Source organism: Natrix helvetica (assembly GCF_964273705.1).
Source record: "Natrix helvetica genome assembly, chromosome: Z".
NCBI lineage: Eukaryota > Metazoa > Chordata > Lepidosauria > Squamata > Natricidae > Natrix > Natrix helvetica.
Genome location: NC_138554.1, coordinates 100,311,930 through 100,331,803, shown reverse-complemented (window position 1 = coordinate 100,331,803; position 19,874 = coordinate 100,311,930). Strand labels below are relative to the sequence as shown.

The 19,874-nt window shown below is 43.1% G+C and overlaps 1 protein-coding gene across 8 annotated transcripts in view; it reads left to right on the top strand.

Annotated features, from left to right (window-relative positions):
* Positions 1-19,874, top strand: part of PALS2 (protein associated with LIN7 2, MAGUK p55 family member) — a 65,550-nt gene that overhangs the window by 14,816 nt on the left and 30,860 nt on the right. Inside the window, exon 1 of one of the 8 annotated variants that reach the window (XM_081971435.1) lies at positions 685-810. The exons of 5 other annotated variants lie outside the window; for them this stretch is intronic. In XM_081971435.1, coding sequence (XP_081827561.1) covers positions 780-810 — 31 coding nt within the window. In that variant the 5' untranslated portion in view covers positions 685-779. Of the gene's footprint in view, positions 1-684; positions 811-19,874 lie in introns of those variants that run through there. 2 more of the 8 variants (XM_081971428.1, XM_081971429.1) reach the window with 2 other exon arrangements.

The following is a 19,874-nucleotide window of genomic DNA, read 5'->3' as shown; positions in this document are numbered from 1 at the left end:
TGTCTGTGAAATCATAACTTACAATGACTACTGTTTTCATACTTTTTGATTATGACTCTTGTAGCAATATTGAACTATCTGTCCTGTTTGAATGTGCCTCAAAGCGTATCATTTCCTTAAAATTATAGAGTTACTAGTTTGTGGGGCAGCATGGAAAAATCAACTACAGGTAGTCCTTGCTTATTGACTGACTTGTGCAGCAACTGATCAAAGTTACAACAGTGCTTAAAAAAACCTTGGTGACCAATCCTCGTATGTTCAGCAGTTGCAGTCAAAAGATCACCATTGGTATGCTTTGCAACTGACTTACAACATTCGGAGTTAATAGGGAAGGCAAGGGTAGTAAAATCATAAGTCTTAAACATGGTTTTTTTTTTTTGCTTACCAACTTAATGGCCATATGGTCATAAGCCTGTCACAATCATTTGCGTTTCTACTTAGCAACTGAGTAGTGCTTAGTGGCTGAGTTACCAATCCCATTTATGGTTGCTAAGTGAAGACTATGTTCCTGTGTGCACTCCAAATTGGATGTTATTATCAACATATTGTGTTGCATCTTCATTTATAAATTGTTCATTGAAACATTTTTATTCTTTTTTTAAAGGATCTATCCATGGAGCTCTCTTTTTGCTTTTTCCTGTAGAGCATGCCTTGGGTGGAATATCTGAGAGATTGTTGATCCCAGCACTGATCATCAGGAGTCATTGCATGTTTATTCTGTTCTCTAGGCCTGGTTCTTAACATCCAGGGAGAAACTTATTTTTGATGGATAAGCTATCATGTGCCTTGCATATTTGAAAGTTGATAAAGGTAATAACTGTAGTTTGCCTTTTGGAAAATTCTTATAGTGCTTGTATATGTAATGCATATCTATAATACTGTATTGGATACAATCAACATAACCTTTTATGCCAACAGAAAAGGAAGTCCTTTTTTTTTTTAAAACAAAATTTTATTGGTTTTTTAAAAAAATAAATAAGGAAAGGGGTAGTGGAATAACTTACAAATTTGGGCAGTTACAGTATGCAGGAGGTGGTCCCTCCCCCCGTACTCATACATTTCATTTATTAATACATTAGATTATTACAAATCGATGATATTTTGTCAGCATATAAACTTTTATTTTCAAATAATTTCAATCACTTTACATCAAACAGATTTTCTTGTTCATTTTTGTGATCTGAGTTTTCTCGATGTTGCCCCTTCTCCCCCCGCCAGCAGAGCTCCGGCCCCTCCCGTGTCTTGTGTATCTGGTGTAATATCATCAGGCTTATCTAGGAGGGCTCTATTTTTTTCCATAAAGGCCTGAGCCTCTATGGTTGTATTAATTCTGAGTCTTGTGTCCTCCCAGAAAATTAGCATACCTTCAGGCATCAGCCATCTGAACCACACCCCTTTTTGGTATAATTTCTTCACTAATAGCGAATAGTTTTTTCTTCTCTCTCTCACTTTCTTAGGGATCAGTTTCAGAATGGCTATTTCTCTATCCTGGTATTTTAGTGCTTGCCCACTTTGTGCACTCAGAATCTCTTCTCTTGTAGTCTTTCTAAGGAATTTAATGTGTACTTCCCTTGGAACATTATGTGTTCTAGCGTATGCTGAGTTTACTCTATAAACCAGGTCCATGTCCCACCCCATCTGTTGTTTGTCTTTTTTAATGTATTCAGCCAAAAGGTTTGTCATAATGTCCCTTAAATCTTCATCATCTGCCTCGATCACATTTTGAAACCTAAGGAAAAAGGACATTCTTTCAAATTCCATTTTTATCTGGTGGTTCTCTAGCTCTTGGTTCCCTTTCTGCAACCCCCCCACCTCCCCCCTCATCTCAGCCGTCTCCTCCTCCAAAAGATCCAGTCTCTGTGAGTTATTAATCGCCCAGTCTTGGTTCTCTCTAAGCTGCTCATTCATCCCCTTGAATTGATTTTTTAAATCCTCCTGTCCCTTTAAAATCTGTTGGAACATCTGCTGAAAGTCCACCTCAGAAGGCTTGGGTTGAAGCAGGGAGGTTAAAGTCTGTTGTCCGCTGGGGCTGGACGCTGAGGATGTCGGGGCGGAGACTGCAAAGCCCGGCTTCCCCGGGGGTGGTCTTTTGGGTGGCATTATAGTGAGCAAAGAGATAACAATGTCAATACAGAGAGGAAACAATTAGGGAGGAAAACCGCCAAGGAGGTTACGAGGCAGAGAGTCCAAGCAGATAGGATCCTTTTCTATATTCAGCTCCTGGCGATAAAGTAATAAAGTCCTTTGTTCCAAGCCCAGAGTCCAATGTAACAAGAGATTTGTCTGAGTGCCACGGAGACAAAGACAAGATGCCTGAAGCTTCTATGGGTGGAGTCACGTTTCAGTGTCTATGAAGACGACGGAAGTGTGCCATCTTGCCCTGCCAGCTCCGGGATCAGAAGGCAAAAACCAGAAGTTTTCAAAGTTTTCAGATCATCACCTCATTTACACAATTGCAATCCAAAATCTGCCTTTGCTATGAGCGTGATTTCGTTTCATGGCTCCCCCTCCTCCTCCTCCTCTGGGGGCAGAGAGCAAAACCGTTTAAAGCCGCTTGTCCAAGGGGGGGGGGAATCCCCCTCCCTCCAGTCACGCTTCTCCAAAACAAGTTGAAAGTCAGTTTTAAAAAGCTGGCAGTTTTTTTTCCTTTCAGCCAAGTAAGGGAACGGGGGAAAGTTTCCACCTCACCACACAGCAGCTGTGTCCTTCAAATCTTGCTTTCTTCCAGCTGCCTCATCGCGAAGACGCCGCGGTGCCTCCCCTCTTGCCTCCCGGTGCCTAGGGCGATGCGGGGAGCCCCCCGGCTGCCGCCGACTCAGGGGGTCCCCCGCTACGCCGCCCCCTCGGCAGGAGCCTTTCCAGGGTGTCCTGTGCCCCCAGATCAGTGGGGAGCCCACCAGGAGTGCGCGGGGCAAGCAGATCCCGGAGCTGGCAGGGCAAGATGGCACACTTCCGTCGTCAATGTTTTTTGCCAGCTTTAACAAAATAAGCTGAGGTTTCTCTCCCACCTGCACCCTGCCATTAAATGGGTATTGCTCCCATGTACATATGCATGCATGCATGTATTTACTTATTTATTTATATCCTGACTTTTTATTTTTATCAATCTCAAGATGGTAAACATATCCAACACATCTTCCTCCTCCTATTTTCCTCTCAACAATAACCCTGTGAGATGAGTTGGGCTAAGAGAAAGTGACTGGCCCAAGGATACCCAGCTGGATTTCATGCATAAAGCAGGACTAATCAAATTGATATTGATATTGAAACCTACATTGAACTATGAATTCAAATCATAGTCTAAAGATGTATTGGACTTATTACTATTTATTAATTACTTTATTAATCAAATTTATATATCCATCCATCTTGTGAAAAGTGACTCAGGGTAGCATACAATAATCAAATAAAAAAGTAGAAGTATAAAACAATCATTATCTAAAGCCATTATATAATAAGTATTTATTAATCAAATTTATATAACTGTCCATATCATGGAAATTCACTCTGGATGGCATGCAAAAATCCATTAACAGTAGAAATATAAACCAGTCATTTTCTAAAGCCATTATATAATAATTATTTTTAAAGCATTAATTAACGAGGGGTGAATCATCGGCTTTCCAAGCAGCATATTTCTAGATAAGCAGAAAATAAAGCCCGAGAACATATTCTAATGAACAACTTTTAATATGAAAGAAATAAAATACAAATCTTACTATCTAAATCTTACATTTTGGCAAGAGCTATATTGCCCACCTCCTTCGGCAGGCGAACGGAAGATCAGAAGGAAAGTAAAAGAATGTGTGACGTATTATGTCATGCGCAGTAAATCATTGTCAGATAAGAAACTGTTCAGTCTGCTGTATAACTCAGAATATAAGCTCAAATTGACAAACCAATTAACGCAGTGACACCCCTTCTTTTATCACTTGGGCTGATATCATCAAATCATCAAATAAGGCACATCTTTCACAGATACTCGTGTTGAGCTGCTGGAAGTGGTTGAGCATGTCAGCAATTTGATCATGTGTAGATACATATTGCAATTTAACAAAACCTTGCTTAACTGTTTTGCGTTTCAATAACGAATGTCAATGTGTCTGCACCTAGAACCTGTAAAATGTGACTCAGAAATATAAACCACCGATTCATTATCTTCCATCACGGTGATTGGTCGAATCGTACGTGTGATCAAAGCATCAAACCATGTTAGAGAATTACATGCATCTGAAACACAAGCATATTCAGCTTCAGTAGATGAACACGAAACAAAACACTGTTTTCTCACTTGCCAGTAAACAGGACATCCATTCAGGAACATCATGTAACCTGAAGTACTTTTGCGTGATTTCTTATCACTTGCCCAATCAGAATCAGCATAACAACATAATTCTGCATAATCAGTGTGTTCTAGCAATAACTTCATGTGTTTAGTGTGTTTCAGGTATTTCAATAACTTCTTAACGCATGTCCAATGAAATTGTGTTGCCTTACCTACGTGTCGTGATAAGAGATTAACACTAAGTGCAATGTCGGGTGTGGTTCAACTACTAATGTACAACAGTGACCCAATGACTGAACGATAAAGTGTTTGGTCCTTGAATTCAGGACTTGGTTCATGTGTTAAGTTGTGAAAATCTGTTTGCATGGGTGTCTTTGTTGTGTTAGCATCTTTCATGTTGCAATGATGCAGAATGTGGTCAATTTTCTCCTCTTGTGAAAGACTAAACCCCTTCTGTGTTTTGTCAATCTGAACACCTAAGTAAGTGCTAATGTGACCTAAATATTTCAATGTGAAGTATCTCTGCAAACTTTTAGCAAAAATTTCACTCATTTTCTTATTTGGACCAATATAAACAATATCATCAACATAAACAAGAATTATCTCATGTGCATTGTTAGATCTTTTTGTGAACACGCATTCATCAGTTCCGGACTTAATAAAGCCCATTGAATTTAGTTTGTCAGTAAGACATAAGTACCACATTAAACCTGACTGTTTCAGACCATAAAGACTTTTGTTCAGGAACCAGGTATCCCCTTCTTGCTGTCGGAATCCTGGAGGTCCTGTCACGTAGATCTCTTCATCTAGGTCAGCATATACCGTATTTTTCGCCCTATAAGACGCTCTGGAATATAAGACGCACCCAATTTTAAAGGAGGAAAATCTAGAAAAAAAAGATTTTGGGGCTCAATTGCCACTCAATTTTGGGCTCAATTGTGGTCATAGGTTTTCTTTCTTTGTTTGTTTCTTTCATCTCTCTCTCCCACTTTCTTTTTTTTCTTTTCTTTTTTCATTTTTTCTGCCTTTCTTTCTCTTTCTCTCTCTTTCTGTTTCTCTGTGTGTCTGTCTGTCTGTCTCTCTCTGTGTGTAGCTCTTTGTCTCTCTCTCCCTCCCCCCTCTCTGTCTCTCTCTGTCATTCTTTCTGTGTGTCTGTCTGTCTGTCTCTGTATCTCTGTCTCTCTCCCTCCTCCCTCCTCCATCTGTCACTCTGTATGTGTGTGTCTCTCTGTCTCTCTCTGTCTAGCTCTTTGTCTCTCTCTCCCTCCCCCTGTCTCTCTCTGTCATTCTTTCTGTGTGTCTGTGTGTCTATCTCTGTATCTCTGTCTCTCTCTCACCTCCCTCCTCCATCTGTCACTCTGCATGTGTGTGTCTGTCTGTCTCTCACTCTCTCTCCCTCCCTCTCTCTCTATCTCTCTGTGTTTCTCTCTCTGCCCTTTCTCTCTGTCTGTCACTCTGTGTATATGTGTGTCTGTCTGTCTGTCTGTCTGTCTGTCACTCACTCAATCACTCACTCTGTGTGTGTGTGTGTCTCTCTCTCTCTCTCTCTCTGTGTCTCTGTCTGTCTGTCCCTCTCTCCGTCCCAACTGGAGAACAACCTTTTCTGTCCCCTTACCAGCCCATCCGGGAAGATGAGGAACGTGAGGGGGATCCCTCCCCCCCCCGGTGGATGGGCTCCGAAGATCGCCTGCTTAAAGATCGCCTGCGAGGGAGATCCCTCCCCCCCCCAGCGAGGCTCCGCTGGGGGGGGAGGGATCTCCCTTGCAGGCAATCTTTAAGCAGGCAATCTTTAAGCCTTCTCTCTGATCGCTGCCTGCTTCAAAAGGACAAGGCTCCGCTGGGGGGGAGGGATCTCCCTCGCAGGCGATCTTTAAGCAGGCAATCTTTAAGCCTTCTCTCTGATCGCTGCCTGCTTAAAAAGGACAAGGCTCCGCTGGGGGGGGAGGGATCTCCCTCGCAGGCGATCTTTAAGCAGGCAATCTTTAAGCAGCGCGCCTTCTCTCTGATTGCTGCCTGCTTAAAAAGGACGAGGCTCCGCTGTTTCGGAGCGCGTTGCTTCAGGGCGCCCTGAAAGCCAGCTCCTACATGCACAGCCCATTCCCCCCCAAAAAAGACCGTTTTCTTTTTAAAAAACGCCTCTGCAGACGATCGTGAAAACCTGCGAGGTTGCTTTCAGAGGGGAAAGACGGGCAGCTGTGCAAAGGCTTGTTTTAAAGCTGCAGGCTCCAAGGCTGCCCCCTCCCAAAGCAACATCGCAGGTTTTCAAGATAGTTCGGACAGGTGTTTTTTTTAAAAGAAAACCCTGAAAAAGCCGCAAGATCTGGAGAGAGATCCGGCCAGCCCGAGAAGACATTTCTCAGAAGAGATCTCGCCATTTTTTTGCATGGGGCATGCTGCAAGGGGGGGGGGAAGTGAAGACCTTTTCCAGCTGGCGCAAAGGACTTCCCCGGACTTGCTTTAGTGAGTACGGGCCCGCCCCGATGCAAAAAAACGCCAAGGACTTGCGAGTGAGTGACAGGGGCGGGGCTTCCGCGTTCATTGACCAACCAGCAGAAACCCACCACTGCCCAGGTGGCTACATTCGGCCTATAAGACGCACCCAGATTTTCACCCTCTTTTTTGGAGTAAAAAAGTGCGTCTTATAGGGCGAAAAATACGGTAGATAAGCTGTGTCCACATCAAACTGGAAAACTTCTAAACCAAGAATAGTTGCAGTGGTTAAAGCAATTTTTACACTCTCAGTTCTGACTGTTGGTAAGTGTTTGTATAGTCCTCAGGATAACGTTGAGCGAAACCCTGAGTTACAAGTCTGGCTTTGTACAATGACTCACCATTCGGTTTCTACTTGATTCTGTAGACCCATCGAGTGCCAATGACCTTTTTGTTTGCTGGAGGTTTTGCAGGTGTAAATACATTAAGTTTCTTTAAACTGTCCATTTCATCCTGCATTGCTTCATACCATTTGTCTTGCTCGGAATCAGGAAGCTGCTTGATTTGTGTGAATGTATCAGGAGGAAGTGTAACATTGCAAATCAAAGGCAAGGGTGTTTTTGTCAGTTGCCACGAATATCATTGTGGAGGGATTCCTTTTGTGACCCTCTTGGAACGTCTCGGAACAACAGTCCATTCTTCTTCTTCCTCGTCCTCACATTCGTCGCTAGCATCAGCATCTGCGGCTTGCGAAGATGGAACATCAGGTTGTGAAGAAATGGTAGAAGGAATATCTGCCTGTGAATATTGGTCATCAGGCTGTAACATCATCTCTAGGAAAATAAACTCCAGGATCATTGGAATGAATCCTGGACCAGTCAATATCTTCCTCAATATTAGCAGATTGTGAAATGACAATTACATGTTTAGGGTCAATAAATTTGCTCCATTTTGAATTAACATCAATACCCATAAATCTCAGTCTCTTTGCTACTGGACCTCCTTTTCTTCTTTGATCTAAGGGAATGTTTACCATAGTGTATGAACCAAAAATGTGGAGGTTCTTGAGATCAGGCTTATAGCCATACATCATGTAGAAAGGAGTTTGATTTATTACACTGCTCCAAGTATGGTTGACAATGTAATTTGCATATTTGATAGCTTCACCCCAGTATATGCTACCGAGATTGGCATCTTCTAGAAGACAATGCATCATGGTTTGTAGAACCCCTTGTCTTCTTTCTGCGACTCCGTTATGAGCCGGTGTATATGGAGCGGATATCTGATGAAGAATTCCATTCTTACGCATCCAGTCCTGGAAACGCTGAGACATGAATTCGGCACCACGGTCACTCTGGATTCTGGCGATGCGAACTTGGTATTGGGTAGAAACAAAAGCTGCAAAGTCTTTAAAGATCTGAAAGGTCTCAGATTTCTCTCTCATAGGATATACAAATCATATCTAGAATGATTATCTACAATTGTCAGAAAATACTTTCTACCACCAATTGTTGGTGGGAAAGGACCCACTATGTTAGTACCAAATCAAAAATGCATGTTGACAGGCGTGTAGCGTGTTTGGGAATGGCAGCTGCTTTGGATTTAGCTTTCCTGCAAACTGCACAATCCAAAAACACCTTAGATCCAAACCTTTTACGAACTCCGGCATTTTTCTAAGAACATGGAAACTGGCATGCCCCAATCTTCTATACCACTTGTGGATACACCTGGAATGCAAAGGTTTACCAGTTAGTGAATTTTCAACATTAACAGTTTCATGAGGAACCTCAGGCTTGCTCTGAGCAACCTGCTTCTTTTTTCTCTGTTTGTTGGCTTTAGGAGCCTTTGGAGTAGCAACCGGTTCTCTCTCTGAACCAACTCTCTCTGGGCCTGTGCTGTCCCCTTTTGGAGTTTGCATACTTGCCTGTGCTCTTGGCTTTAAGTAATAAACACCATCAATCAGCATGGTTTCAGCAACAATATCTCCATTTTTAACTATGTAACTTGCTTTCTCAAGGTGGAGAACCTGGAACTTTAATTCTCTAGACAAGTGACTTTGACTAAGCAAATTACTGGTTGCTGAAGGTATGTAATAAACATCAGGGATGAATGTATCGAGCTCTTCAACGTAAACAGTTCCTTTTCCCATGACCTTACAAGGGTGGTTGGAGAAGGAGTACAATTCTCGATATTCGGGTTCCGGCTCGCTCATCTCTGTGAAAAGTTCCTTTCTGTAGGTAATGTTAAAGCTGCCCCACTGTCCAAAGTCCACAAAAGACGTCTGTCGTACTCTGGGTCAGATTGTGGAACATTGGTTATGGCCAATGTTGCGAGTGGAGTTTGTGGATCACGCCTTGGACCACGACAACCTTGTCTTCCGCCTCTACCTCTGCCTCTGGAGTCTGTTCCTCTGGGCTGCTATGTGACGGGAGCTGGAACTCGTTGGGGACAATCCCAGGTGTCATGTCCCATACGGTTGCAGATGTAGCATCTTGGCATCCTTGGAGCATGGACTCTTCCTCAGAAGGTACGTCTAGCTGGAGCTCTTGACGCTGGCGGCCGTTGCAAATGTGATGTGGCTAATTTGATAGCTTCCTCCTCAATTAAAAGTCTGCATACATTATTAACAGTGCGTTGAGCAATAGGCACGTAGTTAATCTTTGGAATGGCATCTTTCCATTCATAATTCAATGAGTTAATGATAATGCTGATCATTTGGATATCATCAATAACATGGCCTCTTTCTCTCAATTCACTTCTCATTCCTTTCAGTTTGGTCAAATGTCCACCAATTTGTTCACCAGGTTTCAACTTTGAACCATGGAACTCAGACATGAGCAAACATGAAGATTCAATTGAAATGGGCCTGTAGCAATCTTCCAAATGGGCCCAAATTTGTTGGGCTGTTGCATTAGGTGAAAAAATAACCTGCAGTTCAGTTTCCATGGACATTAATAATGTGCAAGCCTTAGTGTCTAAGTCTCTTATTGCAGGAATCCATGGCTGGGCAGGAGGATTGAACACCATACAATGGGTACCTTCTCTGCGAAGCAAGAGTGCAACCTCACTGATCCAGGCTTTATAATTCTGTCCTGACATCTTCAATTTGGACTCACCAGTCAAAGGATTGACAGAAAATGCCTGTTGAGGAATATGCATTTGAGCAATTTGCTGTGCATGTAAATATGCTGGTTGTTGAACCAGGGGGCGCTGTAATCAGACCTGTGGTCTCTGTATTACAGGTGCAGTTGATGCTTGAGCAGCAAAATTAACTTGGCTTGCTTGAGGGGCAGACATTTCCCTTTGCTGCATTAAATATTGCCTTGTTCTATCTCGACGGGCACGTGCAGGAGGTGCTGAAAATTGGGTCAGGGAATGCATTTGTGGCCTATCAGCCTGAATACTTGAATGGCCTACAGACATTTCTGAAAGAGTCTGTTGCATTGCCTGAAAATGCTTGTCAATTTTAAAATGCATGTCTCTTTCTTTTAGAAAATTATTTCTGCTAGGAGATGGCAGTGCAGCTTCACTTCTTGGCTGCAATATTTCTGCCTGCGTGGCATATATTTGAGAACAAAGGAGATCACGTGGCAATTGTGACATGTGCATATCTCTCTGTTCTGATTTGCCTGACACAGTAACCACCAGGGGGTGTGTCTTAGGCTTTAGAGAAGAAGGCAATATGGCGTATTCAGAAATTTGAAAAGCATGGGAGTCTCTCTTCTCTGACTTGAGCATGGAAAAAGCTCTTTTGGCTTGGAGAAGCTCATTTTCAAAAAACTCTATTTTATTACGATAGCTTTCCATATCTTGCTCAGAAGTCGGGAGATTCATAAGTTTCTCTTTCTGCTTGGAAGTGAATTTGCTCTAGCGGCAATGAAAGCTTTGGTTTAGCCCTGAACATTTCAAAATCTCTTGGAGATATTTGGGAGCATGCATAATCAGAAGGGAGTATCATTGACCTCGGTCAGAACACGTCTTCTTCAAAAACAGCTTTATCTTCTTGAGACTTTTCTCCCATGGCAGATTCTCCACTCGGTCCGGCTGCTGAAGTTTGGAAACTTGGAAGCCAGCGTGAAAAATTTTCTACCTCTGTATCAGAGGGGAGGGAGCCTTCGGAATGTGTTCCATCTCTGTTTTTCTTTTTTTTTCTTCGGCATTGTTAAAAAGTGATTTAATTGGTCCTGAGTCGATTGTAAATCATTCTCTCTAATTAGACTAGTCGCTTATCTCTTGGAGATAGCTAACAAGGAAAAAGGCGTAAATTAACCATCCTCTGCTATCATTTGTGAAGGAGGGAGTTTCCCCCCTTTAATTAACAAGGTGTGAATTGTCGGCTTTCCAAGCAGCATATTTCCAGATAAGCAGAAAATAAAACCTGAGAACATATTCTAATAAACAACTTTTAATATGAAAGAAATAAAATACAAATCTTACTATCTAAATCTTACATTTTGGCAAGAACTATATTGCCCACCTCCTTCGGCAGGCGAACGGAAGATCAGAAGGAAAGTAAAAGAATGTGTGACGTATTATGTCATGCGCAGTAAATCATTGTCAGATAAGAAACTGTTCAGTCTGCTGTATAACTCAGAATATAAGCTCAAGTTGACAAACCAATTAACACAGTGACAATTGCTACAATGTCTTGGAATCTGATTATACTGATTATATTGAAGTACATTTGTCAAGTTTAGTGGATGTTAAATTAATAAGATTATTTACATTCCATGAAACCTAGCTGAATATGGCTCATAACTGAAAAACGCATGGGAAGCCACAGGAAATACCAGAAGCAATAGGCTAGACTTACCATAGAAAAACATTGAGAAAATCAATGGTAAACAATTTCCATATTGTTGTCAAGAAAAAAAACATGGAATTTTGCTCCACTCAAGAATTTGCTGAATTCAGAAAGATTTTGTTAAATTCCAAAAATTAGCTTTTTAAGGAGTTCTTATTTTTCTTTTATAGAGAAATAATTGTTGATTGCTAGTATGGTATGTTCTAGTTTCTTAATGGCATCAGACTGAAATTATTTTTTATTTCTAGTTGGAAATAGCTGGTAATTATTTATATCACAAATGTAGACACACACACATAGAGATTTATAATAGAGCATTATTTAAAGAAAAGATAAATGAAGGATTTAACATAATGGTTTAGGATAGTACATAACTATAGTGGTAGTAGGAAGAAGGACCTTGGGAGACTGGGCAAAGATACATTGCCAAGGAAATGGTCAGATAACAGACAGCTTAGCCCACAACTGGATAATGGGTGGTGTAAGAGGCTTAGAAGTCACTCTCAGGGAAAAAGTTGGGTTGTAAAGGAAATGGGCGTGGAAGGATTGTACTCAGACTTGAAAGCTTTTGTCAATGTAATTTTACAATGAAGTAGAATTAGCTCATCTGGTTGTGTTTCCTATCTAGTTAATCCTATGAGGCTGACACCAATCTTGCAAGTCAAGCAAACCCCGCCCCAGCACCTATGCCGTCTCTTATCTAACAATTCCTGTGGTAATGTTTCTTTACTCAGTCTCTCAAGGTCCTTCCGCATACTATTACAATAAGTCTGCATTGCAAACAAAGGGAGTGTGCCTTGTTTAAACAAAGTTAGGACTATGGTCATAATATTCTTCTGTAACATAAAATGACAATTGAGGAATGATTCATCCAAGGCAAAAACTCATAATGACTTTTGAACCAGACTCTTAGTTATACAAAACAGAGGAAGCTGTAATTACCACAGGAATTCTAGCCTTCTTGACCTCAGCTGTAACACTTAGCAAAAATAGAGTTTCGAACTCTTCCATAGAATTCAGAGAGACATGTTGATGTTATTTGGGTAGTTCAAACTGAGAAGTGGAGAAACTATGGTGTGGCTGAAGTTAAAACCTGGTATTTTGCAAATTAGAATGAGAGAGGCAACCTGGTCACCCTTTCTTCAATGTTTTGAATTTCATGCCCTATGATTCCTAACTACCTATGGCTAATAAGGGATTGTAGAAGGTTATTTGAATAGTTGAGACCAGATCAAGTTTTTATAAGGAAGGAATTGCTATATTTGTTCTGCTATTGGTTATATTGCTACACTGTTTATTTTTGAAATGCATTCTTTTAGTTGATTTTTATGTATTGTGGATTGCTCTCTCTTTATATGCCCTGTTGATGAATCTTTGAAAGTTAAAAAAATGAAGTACGCAATGTAAATATCAACCTTGCCTATTGATAATATGTACTGTCTGGTGCAAAAAGAAAAAGCTTAATTCCAATCTAACATAAGGTTGTGAAATCAGTGTAAATAATAATAAGCATGTCCAAATTATTTTACTGGGAATGAAGTGCAACAGGCATTATGGTTTCATCTCAGTGTATTTCAGTGGTGGGTTGCAGGTGGTACGCTCCGGTATGGGCGTACCGGAGCCTGCACGCAGCACCGGTGCGTATAGCTCCTATAGCGCCTGTGCAACACTCCGCCGAGCAGCTGGAGCATCGTGGAAGCTTGCAGAGGCATCACTGGAAGGTAAGATGCATGCAAGCACTGCGCCCGCCTTCATGTGGAGGACACCAGGCCCCGTTGCAACCATACCGGTTGCAACGGGATCCGGAACGCACCACTGGTGTATTTGGATTAGGATTGGACCAATAGCAAAATCTGTTACAAAACAAAAATATGATTTGATTTCAGAATCATCCCTCATTTACAGTCCCTGGTATCTCCAGATAAAAGAGGAGCAGAGCTGCTCCCTGGGTTGACACTGCTAGATTAGGTGGGCCAAAAATCTGATCGTTAAGTCCCAATTTAGAGTCTTATTACTGATAGTCACATTTTATGAACAATTGTCATAATCCAAAAAATAATTATAAATACGTACCAGTAGATGGTTCCATCTTAAATCATTCTTTTGTTTTTGAACAATTTTATTAAATTAAATATAAAATAACAGAACAGGAAAAATTTGTGGGGAGGGAATAAAAAAGGGAACTAAGGAAAAAGTGATAAGAAAAAAAGTGAGGAATTGACTTCTTATTTTCTTCAGGACAGACACAAATATATAGTACCTCTTATTCTAAGTTGAAACGAAAACATAAAAACTTCATGTAACATATATAAATTAATAAATCAAAATAACATTAATATATATATAATAAAAACCCTTTTACTCTTAAGTTTAAACATAAATTTAAAGTATAGGTTTAAAGAATATAAGTCTAATAAGAATAAATATACCCAATATTAATCATAACAAATCTTATCACCGAGACCCAAAATCAAACTTTCATTTTTATCTTTCTCATGCAAAAAAATCCAAAAATGGTTTCCAAATAGAAACAAAGCAATTTTCTGAATCCTTGTTCTTCAACACTTTTATTCATGAAGAGGTGAATGAAATGGTTATTAGATTATAAAGGATATAAAGTTGTATAATACTTCAAAAACCAGAAATAAAATCCAAAACAATATTGATACTTTTTGAAAAATTGGCTAAAAGTAACAATTAAATTTAGTATGGAGAAATGAAAATCATACTGAAGATAAATGCACAGAGGTGGGATGCATGATACATGATTTTGTAGTAGGACATTAAAAGGATCATGAAATTGTAGTTCATCACAAACTAAATATGATGGAAATAATACTGGTTGTTCCACAGTGGTACTCTTGTTATCAAACATTGGGTTTAATTTTGGGAAAGGGTTTAGATAAAGCTGAACACATGCAGAAAAGGGCAAAAAGAAAAATTGAAGGCACTAGGAATGTTTAGCCTTGAGAAAGGAAATAGTGGGAATAGTCAGTTTGGTCTAGTGGTTAAGGCATCAGACTAGAAAACTGATACTGTGAGATCCGGTCCCATCTTAGCCATGAAAATCGGTGGATGATGTTGGGCCAGTCCATTTCATCTTTCTCAGCTCAACTCAGGGTTAAAGTGTGTTGGGTATTTTCACTACCTTGAACAAAATAATATAGGCAGGATTACAATAAATAAATAAATAAATGGATCCTTTGTGCTCTCTGAGCTTGATGGTTTTCTTGGAAACATTTCATAAATTATTTTAAATCTATTTAAATGTAGAACCATAAATAAATACAGGTAGTGCTTGTCACACTTACAGCTGTTGCAGCATCCCCATGGTCATGTGACCACAATTCAGAGGCTTGGAAACTGGTTGACATTTATGACGCTTGCACTGTCCCACAGTTATGTGATCACCTACTGCAGGGGTATCAAACTCGCAGCCTGTGGGTCGGATGCATCATATGCTGGCCACCCTCATCCCCATTTTAGTGAAGGGGGAAAAGTTGCAATATGTCACATGACAACGTGTCATTGCGACTTTGACACCCCTGATCTATTGCAACCTTCTGACAAGCAAAATCAATGGGGAACCCAGATTTTCTTCTCTTGGTGTAGGTAAAGCTAGTTTTAAATAAAGCTGGTTTAAAATAAGAAGAAGGCAGCTACTGAAATGTCCTTTGGTTAAATATAGAGGATGGATTTCTCTCATCACTGGATGTATTTAAGCATTGGAGATGCTTAAATGTACTGGATGTATTGGAGAACACCAATAGTTTAAATATTGTGGCTTGATTATCTATTTGTTTATTCTAAAAATAAGTCTGTTCCCTATTTGGCTGAGTTATGGAAATAAAGTTTATTGCTTTAAATGAACTTTGGAAAGAAACTGTGAATTCTAGTTTCTAGCCAATACAGTGATATTACCCTAAACGTTTCAAAGCCGAAGAGCCAGCGCTGTCCGAAGATGTCTCCGTGGTCATGTGGTTGGCATAACTAAATGCCAAAGACTCACAGAACGCTGTTACTTTCCCACCAAAGATGGTTCCTATTTTTTTACTTGCATTTTTATATGCTTCTGCTAGGTTGGCAGAAGCTGGGAAAGTAACGCGAGCACACTCCATTACAGGGTGCTAGGGATTTGAACAGCTGAACTGCCGACCTTTCTGATCGACAAGCTCAGGATCCTAGCCACTGAGCCACTGCTATTACCCTAGAACAGTGTTTATCAATTTCAGGAACTTAAAGATGTATAGACCCAGAATTCCCCAATCAGCATAAGTTGACAATTTCTGGAACTTGAATTTCACCCATTTTCCAGTAGAATTGAGGGAGGGGCTATGCGTGGGTATTCTCAAAGCCTGATTGGTCCAAAGATTGAGGGAAATTTCTTTTAATATCCTCCTTTCCCTGTTGATTCCCAGTTTCCTCTCAGTCTTTGGTCCAAGCACTGGCTTTGGTTCCCTTAGAGGAAAAGTATTGGAAAATTATACTCATTCAAATTCAATTAATTGGCTTCTATTTCTAAAATTCTAAATTGAATTGAGGTGCAACCCTCAGAGACCGGGTCATCTGTCTCAGATCGGGGTAGGAGAGCCGCTCCGGCAATTTCCTCCTACCTTGGGGCCTCAGGAGCTCTGTCCAGTCCCTAGGTAAGCAGGGGTGACAGGCTCCCTTCAGGCAGATCCATGGGAGTGGCTGCACAGTCCTGGAAAGAGTGGAGAAGCGGCGCAGCAGCCTGCAACTTCAAAGACAAGCCGCAGCTTTAAAAAGCAAGCTGTGGCTTGAAAAGACGAACCGTGGCTGTTGGAGGTGAGTCTCCGGTGGCCATTTTCTCTGCGCACGTGGAGGCGCATTTTCTCTGCACACGTGGAGGAGCGTCAGGCCTGCATCACGGCCACTAATCGAGGCCGGCAGGCATCAGGACAGTCCTTGGTAGCTGAAATCAGCTCCCGCGGGGCCGCAACACCAGCAGCCATCCCCATTGGCCCAGATTGACTCTGAGGCAACATGTGAGTGTGCGATGGCGGTTGCAAGGCCCGAAACAGCAGAGGCCTCCATGGAGGCCCAAGGCAAGTCACAGAAGGGGTGATGGGCAGGCCTAGGACCAGGACAGTGGCCTCTAAGCCTCCGGCTGCACAATGCCTCTCCAGAGCCATAGTTAGGGATGAGCAAAGGTTGCAGCGAGCCCTGGAGAAACAAATTGCCAGGGTGGAGAAGCAGGCCCAAGCCACCAGGCCCAGCTCCCCCAGCAGGCTGAATAGATCCAGGTCACCTCTTAGGTCCGGTTCTCACCAGTCTGGTTTCCTTCCTAGAGGCTTCAGCCCTTCTTCTCCCTCGGTTTCCCCTGCTGGGCCAAATAGGCAGACTAGGCAGGAGGTTTCACCGTCCCCTCCGATGACAGTCAGGGACGACCCCTTGGAGGGCTCTTCTCGGGATTTCTTTCCACCATCAGGCCTTGCTTCCCAGGTTCCACCCTTCACAGGACCATCTAAGGATGAGCTTGATGACCTAGAACTTCTCCCCAAGAGTATCAAGAGGCTTATTTCTTCAGCCATTACTAAAGGCATAGCTATGGCCATTTCCAGAGGGAGTGCGTGCCCCAAGGCGAGGGTAGGCCTCGTGTGGATCACCAGACTAGACAGTCCTCCTCCAGTACCCACAAGCAGGAGATTGCCAGGCCTCCTTCTGCATCAGTGGTTAGCAAGGGTTCCATTTTAGGGGAAGAGGCCCAACAGGATATGGGGTTCTCAGAGGACCAAGTCGCAGTTCCCCCTGATCCCCTGGCCTTCCCTGGTCTTTTCTCTTCATGTTTAAAACTCTTTTACACAAGGCCAGAAAGACCACTAAGATTGGGAGAGGGGACCCTGCGGTTTCCCAGCCAAGGGATCCAAACTTGGCGATGTTTTCCAACACTACTATATTCCTAGAGGTGGTCAAGAATCAGTGGGCCGCCCTTCCACCTTCCCAACCCCGGGATCAATGATAGCTGCTTCTACAACATGGAGCAGGCCTTCTTCCAGGCCCTGCAATTACTGCTGTAGACACACCAGTAGCTGCCCTAGCTGCTTCCTCTGTAGTGTCATGGGATGCAGCCGACAAATTGAAACTGGAGGACAGGCAAGAGGAACTTACATTACATAAGAACTTTAACACTTCCGCTTGGGTGATTAAATCTATTGTAGCAGCCTCCTACTTCAACCGCACAGCCGTCATGTGCTTGTGGCAGTTGCAGGAATACATTCCTGTCCAGGATGAGCATCTTCTGCAACATATCATGAAGATCATTGGGCCACACAGTTTTCTGCAGATGCCACCCTGGATTCTGTTAAATACGCATCCCAAGCCATATCTACCTTGGTGACTTCCAGGTGTCTCCTTTGGCTGTGCAGTTGGCAGATGGACAATAAGTCACTAATCTCTTTGGTGAATCTCTAGACCCGATTCTCATAGACAACAAAGACAAGAAAAAGGTCCTACCTTCTAATGCTAAAAAACCAGACACTTGCCTGACTTCCTATCGCAGACCTCCTTACAGGGCACCCGAGTCAGACTACCAATAGCATAGGTATTTTTCCTATAGATCTGACAGACAGGCTCAATGGCCCTTTTACCAGGACAGGGATACCAGGGCCAGTCCAGGCAGCCTTTTCATGGGGGATGGGGGGGCGTCCCTTTCGCAAGGGGAAATGACTCCAATCTGAGTCTCCCCATAGGCAACCGCCTAGAGCAGCTCGTGGATCAGTGGGACCAGATAACATCAGACGCCTGAGTCAGGTCGACCGTCAGGAATGGCCTGCGCCTGGAATATCTCTTTCTGCCCCGACGTTCTTCAGGAACTTTTCCCCATCTTGGGACCCGATCCGGAGCCGCTTCATGACTAGCCATTTATCATCTGCTGGACATTCGGGCAGTAGAGCTGGTTCTGAAGGCAGAACACAGGCTGGGTAACTACTCCAAACTGTTTGTTGTCCCGAAGAGCTCGGGGGAATGGAGGGCAATTCTGGACCACAAATGCCTCAATTCCCACCTGGTCTACAGATCTATCCTCCAGGGTATCAGGCGGGGGGATTATCTTGCATCCGTGAATCTAACGGAGACTTACGTCCACATCCCGATTCTGCAAGTCCATCGCAGATATCTAAGATTCTCCCACAACAGGCGCTACTACCAGTACCGTGCCCTTCCCTTCGGCATAGCCTCAGCCTCATGCACCTTCACGAAGGTCCTGGCAGCATTGGCGGATCACCTACGATCCACCCCGGTGAGACTCCAATGCTACCTCGAGGACATGTTCATTCAGGCCCACTCACATGCACAGGCGATTCACAACCTCTACCATCCAGAGACTGCAGCCCCTGGGATTCTCTGTCAACTTTCCCAAAAGTCATCTCTTGCCCACAACTTGAATCCTTCATCTGGGGGTGGTGATAGACTCAGAGGCGGGACTGGTCCGTCTTTCCCCGGAACTTCTCACCAGTCTTCAATCGCTGGTGCGTCAAGTACACGCAAGTCGTTCAGTTTCCATCCTGACATTGGCCGGCCTCCTAGGTAAGATGGTATCATGCATAGGAATAGTGCCCTGGGCACATCTACATTCCAATGGGCTCTCATCCCATACCAACGCAAATGAATGAGCAATTCATTAAAGACAATTCCTCTGCCAGTGGAAGTACGTCTGTACCTGAGGTAGTGGCTTTCTCCGGCTCTGCGATATGGATCCAAGTTCTGGGAGCAGGACTGAGTTACGATCACAACAGATGTGAGCTTGTTCAGTTGGGGAGCCCTAATGGACTCCAAGTTGGTGCAGGGTCGATGGACGATCTCAGACCTGTGCCACAACATAAACTGGTTAAAGCTAAAGACAGCTCGCCTAGCCCTCCCACACTTCAAGGACTCGATTGCTAGCCGGCATGTGCTCCTCTTGATGGACAACATTGCCACAAAGCCCACATAAACCGTCAGGGGGGCATGCACTCCAGGAGTCTATGGCTGGAGGCCCTGAAGCTTGGATCCTTGGCGGAGAGACACTTGGCATCAGTGGTGTCGGAGCACATCTAGGGCACGGCCAACCACCAGGCCAACTGGCTAAGTCGCATGACAATCGACCATGGCAAGTGGCAGCTCCAGCCCGAAGTATTCCAAAAGATCTCTCACCAATTCGGCACGCCCCTGGTGGACTTATTCACAACCCCAGCGAACATTCATCTTCCGAGATTCTTGTCACACTTCCTGGCTCAGAGCTTGGAAGGAACGGACGCCCTCAGGAGCAGATGGTGTCTGGGGCTACTTTATGCCTTCCCCCTTTCCCACTCATCCCGGGGACCCTGAGGAAGGTAGTAGTTGAGAGGGCAGACATCA